This window comes from Staurois parvus, unplaced genomic scaffold (assembly GCF_062004578.1).
Source record: "Staurois parvus isolate SC_StPar_1 unplaced genomic scaffold, SC_StPar_1.0 ptg000114l, whole genome shotgun sequence".
Taxonomy (NCBI): domain Eukaryota; kingdom Metazoa; phylum Chordata; class Amphibia; order Anura; family Ranidae; genus Staurois; species Staurois parvus.
The window spans coordinates 1,091,810-1,114,346 of record NW_028317910.1 but is presented as its reverse complement, the minus strand read 5'-3'; the positions used below and the strand labels follow the sequence as shown (position 1 = coordinate 1,114,346).

General features: G+C 42.1%; 1 protein-coding gene across 3 annotated transcripts in view; it reads right to left on the bottom strand.

Moving 5' to 3' along the window:
• STK38L (serine/threonine kinase 38 like) overlaps positions 1-22,537 on the bottom strand; it is an 84,252-nt gene that overhangs the window by 4,890 nt on the left and 56,825 nt on the right. For 2 of the 3 annotated variants that reach the window (XM_089671695.1, XM_089671697.1), the window contains exons 2-12: positions 18,143-18,287; positions 15,284-15,335; positions 14,545-14,667; positions 13,502-13,585; positions 11,182-11,305; positions 10,192-10,346; positions 6,029-6,131; positions 5,657-5,718; positions 4,024-4,141; positions 2,128-2,251; positions 1,616-1,711 (exon numbers count right to left, since the gene is read on the bottom strand). In XM_089671695.1, coding sequence (XP_089527821.1) covers positions 1,616-1,711; positions 2,128-2,251; positions 4,024-4,141; positions 5,657-5,718; positions 6,029-6,131; positions 10,192-10,346; positions 11,182-11,305; positions 13,502-13,585; positions 14,545-14,667; positions 15,284-15,335; positions 18,143-18,276 — 1,175 coding nt within the window. In that variant the 5' untranslated portion in view covers positions 18,277-18,287. Of the gene's footprint in view, positions 1-1,615; positions 1,712-2,127; positions 2,252-4,023; positions 4,142-5,656; positions 5,719-6,028; positions 6,132-10,191; positions 10,347-11,181; positions 11,306-13,501; positions 13,586-14,544; positions 14,668-15,283; positions 15,336-18,142; positions 18,288-21,264; positions 21,394-22,537 lie in introns of those variants that run through there. The other variant, XM_089671696.1, reaches the window with a different exon arrangement.

Genomic DNA, 22,537 nt, shown 5'->3' with positions numbered 1-22,537 from the left:
CATATATGGCATTTGTTTTACCTGCCAAAGAATTTGTATTTCTGTTCTTCCACCCCTGAGATTTACACAGCTATGTCACACAGCATAGCCCTGACAATTTTCTCTGCTGCAGTTCTGGAACCCTTGCAGGTCTTGTCCCTTCCCCAACCTGTGACTGGACAGTAAAAGATAAGCAGCACACTGATAAGCTCATCTTCCTGTCACTCTGCTCTCTTCCTACTGAATGTCCAGAATATCCCTTCTCAGCACAATAGCACATCAGAAACAGATTGGCTCTTTGTGCTGCTTCTCCCTTCCCCAGTCTCAACTCTGCTGTACAGGGACAGCAAGAGGCTGCTACAAAGCCAAAGTCAGCTACTTGCACTGCTTACATTTACAAAAACACACTTATTGAACTTAACGAATACAGAGTTGCATCAGTTTGTGTCTTTTATATCTGTCCGGAGTTTAGTGTTAATGCACTTTTTTCCTCATTTAGATTTTCAGTGTTTTAAAAGCATTAATGTACACATCATAAAGGATGTGTGTTCTATTTAAAGCACAGACATCATTTCATTAATTTTTCAGGCATTTTATAACAAAGGATACTACTAATACTACTAACCAAGCCCAACTCTCAGCCAGAGAGTTGGGCTTGGTTAGTAGTATTAGTATATTAGTAATATACCAGCAGAAAGTAAGATTTCTTTGCATAAAACAGCAAGACTAAAAATGAGGGGGGTGGGCATCCTACTGACTGGACAATGAAAGAGCAGCAGAGTGCGGTCACCCCCCTCTGCTCACCTTCTTCTCTCCTCTTATCAACATGTTCCTTGTTAACATATATGCATGCAGTGCACCTGACTGGTTCTCAGTCCTGCTGTACAGGATCACAATAGGCAGATTCCAGGTCAAAGTCAGATACTTACACTGCATTTGAAGTATAACTACAGGTCTGGCACCATTGGACTTCTTAGGGCACAACATTTGATTGATTCTTCCTATTTACTGTGAGTCTAACCTGTTGTTTACACGCCCCCCCCTCATCACGCAGTCATGGCTCACTGTACTCCAGGACTAAGCGGTGCTCACAAGTCATTATGCGAGTACCGCTTGGTACTGGAATAATGCTCAGCCTGGACAAATGTAGCCATGCATATACTATTCTTGGCTGATCTCCCTGGAAGCTTGAAATCACCGAAGTACCGCTACTCCTGTGAACTCTACTTGCTACTGGGTCCCATGCCAAGTGTCTGGACTGCTGCATTGTGAACACAGGAGTTCGGCAGCTTAGCACCACGCCATTCAGAGAATGCTTTGCATTTTCTGAATAGATGCAAAGTGTTCTCTGATTGGGTAAGGTGTAGAGGAGTGTTGGTGACATCATCAGCATTCAGTGATGGTGCCTGCACTGGGCACCCAATTTCTTGTGTTCAGAAAGCAGCAGGGAAGCCTCTCAGCTGAAAGCAAGCGGAGATCACTGAAGTAACATTGTGTACTACAGTGATTTTCAGCTTCTAGGGGGATCAGCCAGGCAATGGTATATTTGTTTTTTACATGGTCATTGACAGCCAGTAATTTACTAAAGGGGCCACCTGCGTATACACACATGTACCAGACACAAAATTATTGGTACCTTATATGGCCCCAGTCTACTCCTTCAAAGAAAGCATGGCTCTTAATTTCTTCAATGCTATTTGCACCAGTCCTGTTTTCTGCATCAGTGCAAAACCTGAAACAAAACAACACATGAGAAACAGACATGAGTTTTATGGCAAACAAATTCTTAAACTGATGCCACTGATAGTTATAGGTGACAGTACAGCACGGGGATTTAATGCCATGCTGCAATATTTTTGTGTGTGTGTGTGGCACACTCACTTGGTGCCCCCAGCACTGCGACCGTGCTGTCACTGATAGCTCCTGGTCAGGTTTACAATTAGGAGCCACTAGTATAGGCTCCCAAACTTGTGATCGCTGTGACAGGCAATTCACAGTGATCGCATGATTGGGAACTCCAGAAAATACATGTGGCAGAACGCTTTAAAACGTCCAATGGGAATCAACGGTGAAGGGTGAATGTCAATCTATGAACAAGTATGCATCGCTAATACCTAGGCATCCCCTACTAGGCGACTAGGTACAGACCTGAGAATTAAATCCTTTGCCTTTTCAGATATTGGCACCTCGGGAGGAAAAACAAGTGTTTCTTTCCAGGTCATCACTTTCCGATACGTCTCCTGTGGCGTTTCTGAACAGAATGGAGGATATCCTGTGTAAGGCATAACAAAGAACTTTAATTATATCAGCCAAAGCAAATCAAGAGCATAACTAGTACAACAATTAAGTGTCAGAATTCCTTAAATTTTATGTAAATGAATCAAACAACAATATTTATGTTACAGAGTTCACAGAGCTGAGGTCAGGAACTGTGAAAAATTGATGATAAAAGGGTTTGTAACTTATGAAAAATGTCAACTGTACAGCTATTTCTGGGTGCAGTGAAAGGTTATGCAACACCACAGAAAAATGGAAAGTACATTTGCGCCCCCCCAGAGTGGCTACTTTTGTTCTCTATAGTCCCACAGTACATAGGAACGTAGCTATCCTCTCTTGCTTGCTCCCGAGATAGTCTACGGACTATGGGATGTTTAGTATGCATAGAGCAGGGCACAGGATGGCAACTAACATGCACTGCTTGTTCCAAACAAACAAAGTAATGGGGGGGAATAGAGGTTCAGGAGCTTGCAGAGGATGTTGCAAAGAAACAGAAAACAGCAAGAAACTATTTTATGAAAAACAGATAACATGGCTCTTAATTATAGAGTGTGTATGGATTATTTTCGGAGAATAAGGATATTGTTTAATGTCACTTTAAAGTTGAAATCCAGTCATATATAAAAGTCATAAAATTAATTCAGCTCTGTATTAATTTTTTTTTTTTTTGTAAATGCAACCAGAGCAAGTACCCAAATTTGCCCTATTATCAGCTTCCTACAAAACCTGTACAACTGAGCTTAGACTTAATTAGGGAGAAGCAGAATAAGCTGTGTTGTAGTGCTCATGTGCAAACAGTGAACATGTTGATAGAGTCAGAGAGCAGAGTGACAGATGAGAAAGAAAGTAACGCTGCTCCAGGTAAGATCACCACTCCCACACTCCACAATCCTGCAACCTGTGTGTTGGCCCAGTTCTCACACCTATGCTATAGATCAAAGGAAAGTCCAGGAGGCCAAACTAAAGCACATATCCACTTTACTGTATAGAAAAGCTGCTTAAAAACACAATACTGTATGTTAAAGGGGGGAAAAAGGTTCACAAGTATCGTGCCAACCTCAGCGCTTAATCATAACCTCAGGTTGGCACGATACACGTGAACCTTTTTTCCCCCACTGGCATATACAATGGTGTTTTTAAGCGACTTTTCTAAACAAAGTAGATATGTGCTTTAGTGTGGCCTCCCAGACTTTCCACTGATCTATGACAGAGATAAGCTTGTGAGTCTGCTGCTTCTCCTTTCACTGTACAGTCACAGGCTTGAGGACAGACAAGACCTGTGCTACTTGACTGCAGCAGAGAACAATTAGGCCTCCAGCCCTGCAAGGCAGGGCTGTGTTGTATGTAGGTAGAGCTGTGTAAATCTCAGGACTGGATGGAAAAAAATAATTATTCTTTGGCATATTTCATCTTTGTTTGTAACGGTTTGCCTGGTGTTTAGTTTGGCATCTTCAATATTTCTAAGCCGACAGGTTTTCTGTAAAACTACTCAGGGTACACAGCCTACATGGGGTCTGTAATTAGCATTTTGCTGTTAATCCTGGGCAGCTTCTTAAACTTGGTTGTCACCTCATTTTTCCCTGAACCTGCATCTGTGAAAATGCAGGCTGTGCCCCCACAGCCTGAACACCACAAACTGCAACCTTGACCACATGCCAATACTAGTGGAAAACCGCAGTCATTTGTTGAGATGCTGCAGTCTACAGATAAAGTAGACTTCCGGATTACAGTACAGTTGCAATGTTTCATTATATTCATGCTTCGTACCTATTAACATCTCATACATGATGACACCCAATGACCACCAGTCACAAAGCTTGTTATATCCTGTCTGCATGAAAACTTCAGGGGCGATGTAATCGGGAGTCCCAACTGTGGAATAGGCCTGAAACATGACACACGATAAATGATTAATTAGATCAATGGACCACAAGACATACTGTATAAAACCTAAAACAGCAAAGAAATACAGAATCGCTTAATGACCAGATATGTTACATTTCAATGGTTTGCAGCATACATAACAATGAAAACTATTTACAGTTTACCAGCACAGTGTTTAGCAAACCGAGTTAAAAAAAAACTGTTCAGCATAGCGACTCAGAATTTAGCTTCTTTTTAGCCTGATCATGTGATGGTTGAATGGCTGTGATATCATCTGGCTCTCTAAACCACTCCAATTCAGCATCATTCCTATAGTTGTTCTCAGTCAAAGTACACTGAAGAGGCATGAATGCTTTAGTTGTCCTTAGCAAAGTGCCAGCATCTGCTGTTAGCCCAGTTCCCCCAGCAAGGTCTACTCACTAATACACCACCTCCTATCTATTGCAGGAGTCCATCATGAGTAAGCTCAGGTCTCAGAATTGACCCAATGTGTTGAGGTCACTGCTGATCCCCAAATGGCAGTGTTCGGGCCTAGCAACTGACTGCTCAGGCCTGAACACTGTCACATGCTCCCCCATACTCAGAATCCCCACCATCAGAGCAAAAGAGTGAGGGCACCGACGGAGCTGGGAGGCAGCAAAGGAAAGCAAATTTATACCACCAACCAGGACAAGAAGAAAGTGAAAACCTCTTTGATGGTGGAAAAAAAACAGCTTTGGCTGAACATACAGTTTAAATTAACATAAATGTTTAGGCTTACCTAGGAAAGGTTTACACTTACCCCATTATTCGGCTTAAAGACAGACTGTCACTTTGGCAATTCATTGTAAAGCAACAGTGTCTCCGAATAACCCACCTCTCTTTAAGGTATATTACTTATCCACTTGCCTTTGCTCTCTTCCTGCTTTGTCGGTGGCCTCACTCTGTTCCTATAATGAAGTGGAGATTCTGGATAGGGGGGAGCATGTGGCCTCTACGTGACAGTGCTTGGGCCTGAGCAACCAGTCTCCAGGCCCAAACACTGACACATGCGAAGGGGCAGCGATATCATTGATTAAGCCTCAACACCTGAGGTGAACTCCTGCAGCAGGTAGGAGGGGGTGGATTGGTAAATATACTTTGCTGGAGGCCTGCGCTATCAGCAGACACTGGCAAGAAGACAACAGCCATCAGCAGGACAGGAAGGATGGATGGATAAATCTCTCCAAAAGAGCCCCCATTAAGCAGTAGAACCTACCATGGGTTATAATATTTCTCTATTCAAAATGTAAAAAAAAAAAAGGTTTGGTTAGACATTCTTTTCCTTGCATTAGCTGCAATATAAATGGTGGATTGGGGTCAAGTCATCTATACATAGAACGTGCTTACTTGCTTTTAGGATGTACAATATAACTTACTTTTAGTATATGTGCAGAGTGTGAATTGACAATGTAATCTAACTATTCTATCACTGCTACCACTCATATACTCTACAAAGGATTTAAATACAAATATTATTTCCCACCTGTGTACTTACCAACTGCCTTCTGTTCTTCTTCCAGGTCTCTGCCTTCCTCTTTGAGTTCATATTCTGGAATGCTGACAAGCAAAAAAAAGAAATATAAGATTTCTTAGATTATGGTGCACAATATACATCCATGCCCTATGCATGACACTTTTGCACAGGTTGCAAAAAAAAAAAAAAAAAAAAAGGCACTGGAGGCAGCATGCTGTCCAAGCTACTATACAGACCAACAAAAGACACTGTAGATAGTTTCATGCTGGCCGAGCTGCAAAGGGTCTAGTAACTCCTCTCAAAAAAGTGTTTCACTAATAGCTTTAGGCTCTCTAAGTGGACCTGCGGTTCATGTTATGCAAGGACACAGAAACAGGACCATACAGCACTCACTGAAGTCACTGGGAGGATTATGGCTCAAATTCCTGTAGAATTCTGTCCGGTGGGCCTTCTTCAGTCCCGTACAAAGACCAAAGTCTGACAACTTGACATGACCCTGCAAAATAAACCATGTTATTACAGTTGTACAAAGTACAAGGGAATGACAGGGGACACAAAAATAACAGGGTCATCAAAATAAGAAAAAAAAATGGACTTTTGACTTATAAATTCCTTACGTAGGAGTATAGTACCCGATGTGGGACTTGTATTCAAAGACCACGGGTAATATGCTGCTACCTTCAGGTGAATGGACACTGGCAAAAAAAAAAAAAAAAAAATAATAATAATCTTGGTTAGGGCTGCCCCTTATAACCCTGTCCACTCCATGAGGCTCCATTTTTTTTAATAAGCAAAAAGGAGTGATCAGGCCACAGAGGGGAGCAACAGAGTCCTGTACTGTACTTCACGATAAGGAATTTATAGTAAGTCAAATGCCTATTATCTTAATCATACAGTATAGAACACAGGGCTCGTATTCACAGATCATGGGCTATACCCAAGTAATAAAACTGAGTGGTGGGCAACAACATAGCAACAAAGAACTGCCATCAAGTCCACAAGAGACACAAAGCTTTAACCACAAGCCTACAGACACTTATACCCCCTTCCTGCCCAGGCCAATTTCCAGCTTTCAGCGCTGTTGCACTTTGAATGACAATTGTGCGGTCATGCAACATTGTACTCATATGACATTTTTATGATTTTTTTGTGACAGATAGAGCTTTATTTTGATGGTATTTAATCAACTGGGTTTTTTTATTTTTTCTTAAAACTAACCAAAAACCACTGAAAATTTTCAAAAAAAAAAAAAAGTTTTTTTCTTAGTTTTATAAAAATTATAAAATTTTGTAAATAAGTGATTTTTCTCCTTCACTGATGTGCGCTAATGAGGTTGCAGTGATGGGCACTGACAGGCTGCACTGATGAGGTGGCACTGGTAGGTGGCACTGATGGGCATTGACAGGCATCACTGATGGGCACTGATAGGCGGCACTGACTAGCACGGATAGATGGCACTGACTGGCACTGTTAGGCGGCATTCACTGGCACTGATAGGTGGCACTGATAGGCAGCACTGACTGGCACTGATGGATGATACTGAAAGGCAGCTCAGATGGGCACGGATATGTGGCATTGATGTGCACTGGTAGGCACTGATATGTGCCATTGATGTGGCACTGGCACGTGGCACTGATGAGCACTGACAGCTGGCACTGATGGACACTGACAGGTGGCACTGCTGGGGCTACACTGATCATCAGGGCACACTGATTATCAGTGCTCTGATGATCAGTGTACATGTCCCCTCCGCAGAATACCGATTACTGGCTCTCCTCTCGAGCTGTCAGCGTGACAGCTCGAGAGGAGAGAAATGCCGATAACTGGCATTTCCCCGTTTACATGTGATTAGCTGATCACATGACCGAGCCGACATCTTCAGCTCTTTCCGTGGATTGGTGATCCGCTGTGTCCGAGGGACACAGCGCACTGCCGATCGCCACGCGCTCCGGGAGCCGCGCATGCACGGTTAGAATGGGAGGATGTCATATGACGTCCTCTCAGAACGAGAGAACCACCTTGCATCCGTCATATTACTATATGGCGTGTGGGAGGTGGTTAAAGAACCCAAACAAATACTCAGATTACAGCTTAAAGCATCATTCGGCCAAAAGCTCACATCAGGTGAGGTCTGAAGGCCCACCCGATAAAAGTTGGGTAAATGTATGAACAGAAGATCAGATGGCAGCCCTGCAAATCTGGAATACAGATGCTTGACGATGAAAAGACCAGGTAACACTAACATTCCTGGTTGAATAGGCACTGAAGGGAAAGGGAGAAAGGTTTTCCTCCAGAGTGTAGGCCCTGGCAATCGGTTGTTTGGAGCAGGGGTCCTCTATACGAGGACCTACACGTAGAACAAGTCTCAGGCTCAGTTTTGCGAAAAGCCCGTGGCTGCCAAGTAGACTCTAACAGCCCTAACCACATCCAAACAATGTGAGGAAATTTCCTTGTGTTGTTTTTGGGGCAGGGCAGAGGAAAAGGAGGACAATATCCTCAATGAGATGGAAGAACACAAGCAACCTGTGCATGTATGGGGAAACATGTTTTTTTACTTAACCAGTCTTCGCAGGGATCTACTTTGGCTGTGGAAAATCGGGTGCTGTTAGGCAAAGGTTAGACTAGGTGCTGGTAGGCAGACTATATGAGTAGACAATGGGTATATCCACAGTGGAAAGCATTTGAAACAAAACCATGGCTTGTACCTCAAAATGCAGAGGAGGAAAATCCACCATTGACTCCACTACAAAATCAGTGTCCTCAATACTTTCCTCCCTAAGATCTTCAAATAAAGGAGGTTCTGCTTCTCATTCCTGAGCAGGGTCAGGGGGATAAGAGGATGTGTGGTGTTTCTGGCTTTTGCAAATCGAAGGTTCGAGAAATGCAGAAAATTTTCCGAAGAATTCGGATATAGTGGCAGAGAAATCTGCTTTTATCAGACAGGCTGTATTCTGCCGGCCTGAGAGGAAGCTAAAGTCAAATAAGGAAAAAAAAAAGTTTTGCATTTAGTTCTACTTTAACCTAGCCTACAGGGCACTTATACCCCCTTCCTGCCCAGGCCAATTTCCAGCTTTCAGCGCTGTTGCACTTTGAATGAAAATTGCGCAGCCATACAACATTGTACCCATATGAAATTATTATCATTTTTTGTGATAGAGCTTTATTTTGGTGGTATTTAATCACCTCTTGGTTTTTAATTTTTTCTTAAACAAACCAAAAACCACTGAAAATTTTGAAAAAAAAAGCGTTTTCTTAGTTTTTGTTATAAAATTTTGTAAAGAAGTGATTTTTCGCCTTCACTGATATGCGCTAATGAGGCTTCAGTGGTGGGCACGGATAGGTGGCACTGATGAGGAGGCACTGGTAGGTGGCATTGATGGACATTGACAGGTATCACTGATGGGCACTGAAAGGCAGCATTGATCCATGGCACCGATAGGCGGCACTGAAAGGCAGTTCAGATGGGCACTGATATGTGGCATTGATGGGCACTGATATGTGGCATTGATGGGCACTGACACGAGGCACTGATGAGCACTGACACAAGGCACTGATGGACACTGACAGGTGGCACTGCTGGGGCTACACTGATCATCAGGGCACACTGATCATCAGTGCCCTGATAATCAATGTACATATCCCCTCCGTGGAAAGCCGATTACTGGCTCTCCTCTCAAGCTGTCAGCATGACTGCTCGAGTGGAGAGAAATGCCGATAACCGGCATTTCCCTGTTTACATGTGATCAGCTGTGATTGGACACAGCTGATCACATGACATCGTCATGACATCGTCGGCTCTTTCCGTGATCGGTGATCCGAGGGACACAGCACACCGCCGATCGCCACGCGCTCCCTGAGCCACGCATGCGCGGTGATAATGTGAGGACGTCGTATGACGTCCTCCCAGAACAAGAGAACCACCTTGCGCCCGTCATTGGACTATATGGCGGGCAGGAGGTGGTTAAGGATTTGTGCAGTGAGATCCTTCCCACCCTGCTTGAGGCGTTGGGCAAAACTGTTCCTCTTGACAAAAAAAATTTGGAGGGTAGGACCACCAGGTAATAGGCCTGTCCAGTCAGCAGTACATTAGGGTGAGCAATTAGAAGAAATCATGGAAGCAGATTTTTCTGAATTAAGCCTCAGGAAAATGTTATCTCCCTGTCCATCATGCTGCGGCCTGCTAAAGTATATGACCCATCACATGCATACAGATGACAACATTTCTTCAACTTCATGATCTCCAAATCATGTGTCAGAACAGTGACTCAGACTCGCCCAATAAAAGTCTAGGGTAATCCAAGAGCAGCTTGAGGCAGGTCAACTGCAGGCAAAATACAATCGATTCTGAATGACCTCAGAATCATGTTGAGCTGACAGAAGCCCATCGCACATTGACACAAGCTGTAACAATCAAAAGACTAGTCTTTTCAGATGGAAGTAGCCCACATATTACTGTCATAACAGAACTTATTTTGAAGCAAAAAAATAATAATTTTACTAAAGAGAAAAGTTTAAAGGGATATAAAAAAAAAAGTAAAGAGGAACAACAAAAGCACCTTAGCATCCAATAGCAGGTTGTCTGGTTTGATGTCCCGGTGGATGAAGCCCAGCTGATGAATTGCGTCAATGGCCAATACAGTCTCTGCTATGTAGAACTGTGTCTCCTCTTCTGTTAAAGTATCTTTCTTCATTAGTAACGTCATCATGTCACCTAGATGAGCGAGAGTTAATTTTCACTATGGGGGCACAGATAACAAGAAATAGAAAACTATTTTGCTAGTAAAGCCAGGAAGATTTTAAAACCCTTGCCAGGTGTTTATGACAGTATTTCTTGTAAAGAAGGTTTCCTACTACTTCCTGTCCAGGTGATGATGTCAGACAAAACAGGAAGCGAGGGGAAACCTCAGTAGGGACACACAGAGGTTTTAACATTGAACTTCAGACAGATCTAAAAGAAAGAAATGAATGAATGAAGCTCTGTATTAATATATTATTAAGGGCCTGTGTCGATGGCATTAGTTTGACATCAGTTTGAAATGCTTCTGAGATCATTCAGAATTAAATGACAAAGTTTATTCAAGCAGGATTTGCATTCTCAAACTTTTGTAAGAATGCAAAACCCATTTGAAACTAACAAAAATAATCGACACAGGCCCTAAATGTACGGTTTTAAATACAAGCAGTGTAAGTACCTAAATTTGACTTGGTACAAGTGCTCTTGCAATTCCTGTAAGCAGAGCAGAGCTTAGACAGGGGAAAGGGAAAGCAGCACAAGGAGCATGCTGATAGGAGTAGAGAGAAAACTGACAGAAGAGCTCATCAGTCGGTTGTCCCAGTCATTGGCTGGGCAAAGGACAAGTTAGCGTTACTGATATGCTGCAAAAAAATATCAGGTCTCCTTCCCTTTCAGAAAGGGCTGTACTATATGGCAGATCTATGTAAATCTCAGGACTGGATGAACAGTAATACAAATCATTTGGCAGGTAAGCACCCTTATATGTATTTATCTGTGTATTTCACCATTTGCCTGAATTTCAAAAAGTTACCTCCAGGTAAAAATTCCATGATCAAATAGAGATTCCTTTTATCTTGAAAGCTGTAGAACATTTTCACCACCCAGGCACCATCAGCCTCCACTAAGATGTCTCGCTCAGCACGAATATGAGCCACCTACAGGGATTAAAAAAAAAAAAAGTAAGATTTTTTTATTTTGGGTACTTATATAGCGCCGTCAATTTACGCAGCGCTTTTACATATATATTGTACATTCACATCAGTCCCTAACCCTCAAGGGGCGTACAATCTAAGGTCCCTAACTTACATTCATTCATACATACACATACTAGATTTGCACCATATGCAATAATTGGAACACTAAATGCATACATGGTCATGACAATATGAGCTCTGAGGTTATGGAGCGCTCATTGTGAGGACAGAAGTGCTACTGCAAACTTATTTTCTCTAAAATATCACTATAAATAAGTTTGTCTACTAAAGGGACACCTATGCCAGGTTTTTTTTCCCCCTTTAAAGTCCATATCCATGTTTACTTTATTAGTATAGCCCGGGTGTCGGCAACCCGCGGCTCCAGAGCCGCATGCGGCTCTTTTTCATCTTTGCTGCGGCCCCGGAGCACACTGCCCACCAGGTGGTCGGCAAGCCGCAGATCGCGAGCCACATGCGGCTCTTCTGTGTGCCGGGCGCCCGCTCCCCTCCCTCCTCAAAAATCCGGCCCGCGGAGCGTGGAACATTGGCTGTCAGGATGTAGGTGGGGCAGCCAGGATGTAGGCGGGGCAGAGTGACGAACTCCTCTCTCAGTCCGCCCTGAAGACCAGAACGGCGCGGGAACACAGCGAGAGGAACGCGCGGAGCAAAGGTAAGTGAATTGAGACAATATGGGGGATGAATTACTATGTGGGGGATGAATTACTGTGTGGGGGATGAATTACTATGGGGGATGAATTACTATGGGGGATGAATTACTATATGGGGGATGAATTACTATGGGGGAAGAATTACTATATGGGGGATGAATTACTATGGGGGATGAATTACTATGGGGGATGAATTACTATGGGGGATGAATTACTATGTGGGATGAATTACTATATGGGGGATGAATTACTATATGGGGGATGAATTACTATATGGGGGATGAATTACTATGGGGGATGAATTACTATGGGGGATGAATTACTATATGGGGGATGAATTACTATGGGGGATGAATTACTATGGGGGAAGAATTACTATGTGGGGGATGAATTACTATATGGGGGATGAATTACTATGTGGGGGATGAATTACTATGTGGGGGATGAATTACTATGTGGGGGATGAATTACTATATGGGGGATGAATTACTATATGGGGGATGAATTACTATATGGGGGATGAATTACTATATGGGGGATGAATTACTATATGGGGGATGAATTACTATATGGGGGATGAATTACTATATGGGGGATGAATTACACTATGGGGGATGAATTACACTATGGGGGATGAATTACACTATGGGGGATGAATTACTATGGGGGATGAATTACTATATGGGGGATGTATTTTCAGTTTTAAAAATGTGGCTGTCAAAATAAATTTCAATCGTGGTTTTGGCGAGATTTGGCTCAGTTGAAAAAAAAGGTTGCCCACCACTGACCTAAGGCTATGATTGTGATTATGAAGATACACTGTGGCCCTGATTAACCCTTTGCTTACTGGGCCCTTAAACCCCCTTCATGACCAGAGTGCTTTTTGCAATATATGCAGTGTTGGATTTGTTATAAATGTTGCAATGGTTTTGCGGCTCCCAGTCTTTTTTTTCCCTTCGGAAACGGGTCCAAGTGGCTCTTTATGTCTTAAAGGTTGCAGACCCCTGGTATAGCCCAAACACCCCGAATATTTCCCCGTAGATGAGCTTTAATAGAATTATGCTGTACAGGCTACAGGAGAAGCAAATATTTACATTCTTTTAAGACATGAAGTTTGTCTTTCTAGACTGGTGCAAAGGGTTAGAACAACTGACACGTTTTTATTGCCTTTCTAGTCAGGAAATTCAATTCCCGTCCAGATGGCAGATGTTTAGAGGGACCAGAAATGATAAGATAGCTCTCTAATGGAGAGACAGACAGCAACAAGCACAAAAGTAAAAACCTGACTGATGTTCTAACTCTTCCCAAATATATTCAAAATTATAAATACATTTTGGATGGCGTTGGAATTTAAATCAACCTTTTCCCCGCCATTCAAACTAAATCATGGGCTGGGATGGATATTTAGAAGCTGCACTATAGGTAGATGACTCATATCTGGGCAGGGAAGAAGATAAGACAGACAAGAAAGTTTGAGTTTTGTACAAACCTGTTCCTTCTCCAACATGTCCGCTTTCCTGAGGATCTTCATTGCATAGATGTGTCCCGTGTCCTTCTTCTGAACTAGACGCACCTGAAATAGCATACAAACATTAAATGTGCATGCATCCATGACAATCTGCTGCAAAACATGATGAAAAATGTCAAGTAATGTTTGTATGCTTTTTAAATGAAAGGGAGGGCTTGTCACTCCAGTGTGACTCTCTGTGTAGTCTATGTAATCTGATTTCTCATGCTCAGTTCTATTTTATAAATCTTTATATATGCAATCTCTGCGGAAGAGCTTATAAAGTGTTTAGCTTGGCAGTTTGTCCCAAAAGCCCTTCTACCACACTTTTATGGATTGCAGTATGACCGTTAAAGTGGACCTGAAGTCAAAAAATGAAGGTTGGCTTTGCTATAGGAAATGGAAGCATCTAGTAATGTTACTTTTTTCTAAGCAGTACCATGAAAAACGTACCTTTATCTAGAATTCCTTCTAAAAAAAAAAAAAAAGGAGAGCACTTCCTGGTATGCGAGTGCCTATGCAATCCTGTGTCTACAGCCTCATAGCTGTATGTCTGCACTTTGAGAGCTAAGGCACTGCTGCCCCCGACTGCTAGTTTCAAGAAATTTGAAGTGAGATTTATTATGTCACTACTGTGCTGCTAATTGTTCTCCGTGATGGAAAGGAAGCTGTGCAGTGCAAGTCCCTGCTTCATCCATTCTGTTGATCTGTGCTTCCTCCATTTCTCCTGCTGCTTCTGGAGTACTGGCCTACTAGTCACTAGATGGCCAGCTCTGATATGAGGAAGTCAATCCCTTCTTCTATCAAGCTGGCTACCTCTACAGAGGTGACAGACACAGAGCAGAACAAGGCATGGTAAGTTATTAATATTGGAATTATCAAACTCTGAGAGACCACAGGCAATACTGGCAGCTTGCAATTTGCCTGTGTTTTGTTGGATACAGCTTCAAGAGTTCAGTTCCTCTATAAAGTAAATGATTTCAGTAAATGTCTGCTATAAATTGCAACATCCATGAAAAACTAACCTCTCCAAATGCCCCCCGACCAATGACTTTGAGTGACTCAAAATCATCCAATCCCAGTCTGGTCCTCTTCAACCGCAGGAATTCCGTTTCCTTTCTGGCATGCTGTGAGCGCCGAAGCCTTTTCTAATTAAAAAAAAAAAAAATCAATCAATTTTGAAAAACCTAGCTGCAATACAGCATTTTTAAATGAAAAGGATTGGTCTTATCAATAAGAAAAACTAAACCTCAATCATAGCAAAATTTAGAGAATCTTCGTGAAAAACAGATTAGAGAAGAAACTTAAAGAAAAGAAAAAAAAAATGAACAGCTGCTGGAGGTTACTAGTTAGTGTGCAACATTCTTGCAGAGTTCTATTATAACACTAGAGGGCAGAAAAAGTAAAGAAAATAACTACAGTTCTCAGTCTGAACAGAAAACGAATAAATTGACGATTTCTGATGATACATTGGTAAATGGATTTTCAAATAATCCTCTCCGTACAGTAATAGAGTCAAGTCAGCTTTAAACTTTGTGTAATCATGGACTAGTAGAGCCTTGTGCTGTCTTAGCATATGCAGACATTGTGCCTAACTGGCAGAGATATTTGTCCATTTATTGACTCTTTGGTGGCAACGATTGAAAAGACTAGCATGACATTTCAGGGTGGAGCTCAACAATTACTCACTGCCTGATGAGTTGGATTGAAAACAAACACTTTGTAACGGGACAGAAATAAGCCAAATAATTATAAATAACTGACCTCATCATCACCCAATCCTTCCTCTTCCATGGCAATTTCCAGTTTCTTCTGCCTTCAAGCAAAGAAAGCATATTAAACGTTAAATGTTCATTCCATCTAAACATCACACTTTAGCTCTGAATGGTAACCAACGCATCAAAGCAGAATTAAACCCATCGATTTAAGGGCTTGCTCACACTATACGTGTATGAAACTGATGTGCAGATTTCACTTGCAGAGACATCAGTTTACATCAGTTTTCATGCGTGTTTCAATGAGTTTTATACACGTTGCAGATTCCTGCGCAGAACAAAATCTGCACGATACTAGTGTTGTGGTGTGAACAGGGCACATAAAGCACAGCTGATTTTATTGTGTCCATGCAGAAAAACTGATGTCTCTTCATCATGGTGTGAACAAGCCCTAACTGTTTCATTTGCTTGTGCTCTCAACCGAACTGTTGAACCAACAAATGGCGGGTGTCAAAACTGTTCACATGTGCAGCACCACAGCAGTTGCAGATCAAATAGAGGCTAAGATGGCAGCTTCCTTGGCTGAAAAGGATAGGAGGGTTTAGTTCTGCATTAAGTAACTGTCCATCTTACATTTTAGGGTACCCTCATTAAGGTTTCAAAAAAAAGTAAAAACTAAGACCCCATGTACACGGGACATTTCTGAACAATGGAAACTGACTGCTGGAAAATGTAGGTTAAAAAAAAGTCTGTTCAGCTACGTTTGCATAACGCGTTTATGCGTGTTTGCGTTTAGAAGTGTTTTTTAAAGATAAGCACAGGAGAACCTCCCAAATGCCCAGAATGCACTGAAAAGTGGTAAATTATTAACTATTTCAGACTGTTTCAGAGAAATACAGAGAGTAGAAGCAGAGACAGCAGTAGGTGTTGAGATAATTAGGTGTGAGTTGCTCATTAACATTTCTTTTGTTTCCAAGGGTGGGAAGGTGTCTGGTGGAGTGAGTCATTAAGGTCACCTGGCAGGGGGTTTTCAGGAGGAATTTGAGGTGGGAATGGTCATTAACATATCTTTTGTTTCCAAGGGTGGGAGAGGTCTGAGGTGTGAATTGGTCATTACAATATGTGACAAGCTTGATAGGAAGATCCTGTATTCAGTGTTTTGTCCATCTGAGCACCCTGAAAACTCTTTGCATGCATTTTTCACGATGAAAAAGGCTCTGGACAGCATTGGGAACAGCATGGATTTAAAAAAACTTTAAACGCTTATAAATGCGATTTGCGTTTGAAACGCTGATAACATCAACATCTAAAACGCAAGTTTGTTGCGTTCAAAAAAACGACTGTAAACTCAACTGCCTGTAAATGAAGATGTGTACATGGACACATAGGAAAACATAAGGGTGAGTTCAGGGGCTGCTGAAAAAAACGCTGAACAGCTCCTAAACATAAGTTTAGCAGCTGCAGTGTACATGAGCCCTAATGATGAACATCAGGCAGATATAAAACCACTAACTAATACATTTCCATAAATACATTTTCACATGTAGCTAGTACCTGACTCTATCTTGATATTACCCTCTGTTAAATTCCTGTATGGCAGTAGTCACCTTTGAAGAGGGAAAGCGGCACTCTGAACTAATCACACTTTGCTGCATGCACATGTGCTTTTAAGGAACACCCTGACAGCAGGTGAGCAATGTCCTCACCTGTTCAGTGCTCTCTTATTGTCTGATCACAGGTTAGAGATGAGGAGATGACCAAGTTGTATTTAATAACTACAGTGAAGAAAAATTAGGTCCCCAAGCTGTTGTACTGTCAAAACACCAGACTAAATTCAAAATCTTGGGCCCCCCGGAGACTTTCCTATAATGTACAAGCATGAACAGCATATTTGCACATTATGATAGATTTCCCTAGCAAAGCGATCTTCTGCAGTGAGGCAATGTCAGCGCTCCCCTTTGTCGCTGGGGTATCCATCTTCTTCAAAGTTCAGAGATTTTGGCTTCTTCATTTGCCAGGCCTGGATGACTTAATTCCCATGCATGCGCATGGGAGTTACTTCATTCCAACACAGAATGGTGTCAAGCAAGCTGGCCAGTACGTGTTGGGAAAGCTTTTAGAATAAATGCCGATGTTGTATTTTCCCATGCATCCCCACCACACAGATTTGAATGTGCCCCAAGACAATTAACTCTTCGCAATCCACAAAAGTACATGGAGTAAAACAAAACATTTCATATCAGACTGATATTTTGCAACTATTTAGATCCAAATAATTCTAATTGCATCCAAGTAAAAACCACTGCCACATACTTCAGGAAGTAGGTAACTGAATTAAAGAGTAACTCCACTTTTGTTGAGAAAAAAAAAAACATTTCCCTCTGGGTGATCTAAGTATTTTAACAAACTTTGCAGATTCCTACTTTTTGTTCTTCTGAGGAAATAGCGGTTTGTTTGTCTGTGTGCAAAGTGAATGTGAATGGGAGTGACCTTAAAAATCAATTAATCAGTCACTGAACATGCAGGGTTCTAATGAAGAAAGTTGAAGTTTCATCCCCTTAGACGTAATTTTGGATTTTTGGAAGCATCTCACTAAAAATTTAATTTTTGTTGCAGGGGATGCTCAAAAACTGACTTGTATCTCAATGAAGACTTCTGGGAAAATCAGTGAGCCAATCACACAAGCAGGAAATTACATTTCTGGGGGGGGGGGGGGTTCCATACACCATACGTGAAAGGAAAGGTGATTTTAAATAACATTTAATTACAATATGACTTGTTTAACAATTGAATACTGTATGCCATTTTTTGCCACAAAAGTGGAGTTACCCTTTAAGAAAAGAAGTCACAGGAGAAATTAAAACTGAAATGTGTGGACACCCTACTATGGACATCAGTGAGGAATTACCTGGTCTCCCGTTCTTCATGCTGTAGTATGAGGTTGCTATAAAAAGTTTCCAGGGTAAGCTTGGCAACGGTTACTCTCTCGCGGGTGTGGTTACTCATAGGAAAGGAAGTGGCATTCCCAGCAGTCACTGCCATAGTAACACGTGCTAAAAAACACAAATTAGTAAAAGATGTCAGGCAAAAGTATCAAGAGAAGATCCAAGTCATGCCTAAGGGTACAGCCAGTTCTTAGCCAGGCAGCACTGCGTAAGCACCCCATTTCCTGCTGTGGAAAAACTAATGGTCTATGGATACAAGTAATGCACCTTACTTACTTTTTTTAAACACTTATTAACCTTGTTGGGTTCACATGATCACACTGCGCACACACGTGTTATGCTGTGCGTTGATATGCACTGCGTTAAGGCAACTCATTCTTTGCATAGGCTAACAAACCAAAACGGTACATGCAGAATTTTTGGCAATGCAGTGCACAACAATGCATATGCATTGAGAAGGTGCCTTGGGGTGCTATTCAGACTGAAGGGCCCTGCTTCACACCAACGTGCATGGCAGTGTGAACACAGCCTTACAAAGGTACGAGAGCACTGTGAAATTTAAAAAGACCTTGGAAAAAAAAATTCTTAGTCTGCAAAAATTAAAACATAGCTAAAAACAAAAAACAAACAAAAACAAAAAACAAACAAAAACAAAAAACAAACAAAACAAACAAAAAAAAACAAAAAAAAACAAAAAACTTACCTTTCCTTCTGTGTCCCTCGTTGGCATCTTCTGCTGGTTGCTAGACTTCGGTTGTCTTCATTGCGCCTGCACAGTCATTCCAGAACACAGGCGCTGCACACTGGAGAGTAAACTCAGCTGTGCCTATGCAGCTCAGTGTACATTTCAAAGAAGACTGCAAGCAGGCATTTCGGTTTCTTCTATTGCAGAAGAGACACTGCATGTCTCTTCTGCAACATAGAGCTGCCTGCTCGCTGTTTTTGACAGCAGGACGTTAGTTCCAATTTAAGTAAACCGTACTCAAAACTAAACACACTTACAACCACCTCACCAACATGTCAATATTAAAGGGACCTGATTATTTAAAAAAAAATAAAAAAATTGCATAGTTAATTTGCGCTGTGAACTACATGTACAATCATTCTGTGTGAACTAATCAGCATTCACTCATTAAATTTAGAGTAGAGTATTTATTGTACAATGTATAAAGCGGTTCTTGTTGCGCAAATTGGGCAAAATCAGATATTCTGAAAGCAGAAATAAACCCTGCTATTGTTTTCAGGCAAGAAAGCTGCCATCATAGCCTCCGATTGATCTGCAATTGCCATGATGTTGCACGTGATCAGTTAGAACACCAGTCATTGGATGGTTTTACAGGTTGGTTGAGAACACAAGCAAATGTGACAATCAGCATTCCTGGCATGAATGGAATGTAACTTTTTTGAAACCATTAAGTTGATGGGTTTAGTTCAGCTTGAATGGTCTTTTCTGTTTAAGTGCTGGTTCACACTCATGCAGTGTGGGAAACTACATGCGATTTGGACAGGAATTGCACCGCATTCCTGTTCCAATCACATGTGAATCTTTGTTCTGCAATTTGAGAATATTCATATTGTATGGCTCAAATCGCACCGAACCCGCACAAAATAGGTGCGTGATCCTTTTCTTTGCTGCACTGGAATTGGAAAACATGGGTGCACTGTAATTTGCAACCTGTTTTTGGGATGTTGTTAACATTGACACCTGCAGCAATTCACACGAATGGAGTGTAATTGTGATGCGGCGCAGGAAACGCAGAGGAATCACTGCAAATCCTGCACTGCATCAGTGTGAACCAGCACTGAATGTACCTAAGAGTATTTTTGCTTCTAAACAAATGTTTTTAGGGTAGTTTCTCTTCTAATCAAAAGTTTTTAGGGTAGCTTCTCTTTGGCTCTGACTCCAAAAGTGGTATAGCCAGACATAGCAAAGCTATCAGCATGTTGGAGAGGGGCAGAAATGGCAGCTTATATTTTCCTCATGAAACAGTCACTTTAAGTTATTACTAACCTACTAAGTGACATATCGGCATGGATGTCACTCCACTTCCTCAAAATCAATCTTTCCAAAACTGAGCTCTTAGTATTCCCTCCAGCCCGTGCCCCCTCCCCTGACTTCTCCATCAAGATCAATAACACAACCATCAGTTCATCCCCTCATGCCAGGGTACTAGGTGTAATCCTAGACTCCCATCTGTCCTTTCAGCCCCAAATCCAATCACTGTCCAAATCTTGTAGACTTCACCTCCACAACATCTCCAAGATACGCCCGTTCTTAACCTCGGAAACCACTAAGCAACTTATCCACTCCCTTGTTATCTCCCGCCTTGACTACTGTAACTCCCTCCTTATTGGCCTACCTCATCGCAGGGTGTTCCCTTTTCAGTCCATCATGAATGCTGCTGCCAGACTCATCCACCTTACTAACCGTTCTGTATTTGCCATCCCTCTCTGCCAATCCCTCCACTGGCTTCCCGTTGCCCAACGGATAAAATTCAAAACATTAATAACGTATAAAGCCATTTATAACTCTGCTCCAAATTACATCACCGATCTTGCCTCCAAATATCACCCAAACCGTATTCTCCGCTCCTCGTACGACCTCTTGCTCTCTAGCTCCCTTGTCTCCTCCTCCCATACTCATCTCCAGGACTTCTCCAGGGCTTCCCCCATCCTCTGGAACTCTCTACCCCAATTTATCAGACTATCGCCTACTCTGCTCATTTTTAGGAGATCTCTGAAAACCTATCTCTTCAGGGAAGCCTATCCTGCCCTCAGCTAACAATGGAATCTTCTACTCCTCCTACCAGTCCATCCCCCACAGTTACTACATTTTGTATCACTAGCCCCTCCCTCCTAGATTGTAAGCTCCAAGGAGCAGGGCCCTCCTAACCCTCTTGTATTGAACTGTATTGTTGCTGTATTGTCTATATTGTAAAGCACTGAGCAAACTGTTGGTGCTATATAAATCCTGTATAATAATAGTATAAAAAAAGAAAAGAGTTAAAAAAAAAATGAATAACTACACATAAGATTTGGGTTACAAAACACTCCCGATACTTTTGTTAAATGAAATCCTACTTACCAACTGTATTTCCCTGCTAAACCTGCGATACAAGGAAAGTAAAGCCCATAATAGCACACTACACAGAGGACACGACTTGGAACGTAGAGCCGAGAGCTCGGCATTATCTGGACGCTGATGGGTGTGTCATGAACAGTCTGGCAATGGAAGCATCGGAAGTGAAAAACAGTTGGTGGAGGAAGGAAGCACCTGCCACAAGTAGAATGTGAACTTTCTCCAGATACTCTTAAAGGTACTTCAAAAAGCAACATGTTCACAGTCCTGGACGCACAATCACCAGACTTGTCCCCCTTCAGTGCTGACACAGTGCTCATGATCTGTAGGTGGGACAGTTTGAGAACTACTCCTCTGTAAAGCAGTCCAACAAACTGAACACTATATTGACTGAGCTTTCTTCTGCTACCATCTGCTTGTGAATTAGGGGGAAAATAATAAAAAGACATTTAACAGAAACCCAATCACTAAAATCTTTTAATCCATCAGTGTGAACGGATGTTGCGCCTCTAGCTCCACATAGCTGTTAAATGACTTCTCATCGGTTTCCACCAAAACACATCTACATTTTGAAAATTCTCCAAGCTGTGCTACCCATGTGTTGCACTTCACCTGAACTTTGAGTCAGGGAGCACATACTGTGCAATGGTTATATGATGCTTCAGGGTTCATATGTGTCACACTGCACACGCATGCCCTAAATCAGGGAGGACCCCAGCCACACTAGGCATTAGCACCCCTAACACACCACCCAAGAGGCCACTCTGCACATGCACACCCCTTGCACCGCACCGAGCATGCGTTTACCTAGCATGGCAACCAACCTGGCACAATATGAAAGACCACCTGCCCTAATGCACACACATGCCCTTTACACAGTGCCAGAGAGCACACAGATGGAGAAAAACCTGTCCAGGAACACGCCGTCAGGGAAACTCAAAGGAGACCCCAGCAAAGCAACGGAGCCACCCTTACAGACAGAAATAGTTCACACTCCAATACAAAAGCTAATTATAGTACAAACAGATACTGAAAGTAGAACTGTAGGTATTTTTTTTCTTATTTTGAATAGAGCGAGGAAGGCTTACAACCCCTCACATTTTTTTTTGCCATGTGTCCCATTGGGAATATTTCCCTTCACTTCCTGTCCCATAGCCAAAACAGGAAGTGAGAGATAATCCCTGCAAACTAAGGGAATTCCTTGGAAACCCCGAGGTCACTAGAATTAGTGTCCCCATTGGAAGATTTCTCTTTTATTACTTTTCTGCGGACAACCAAA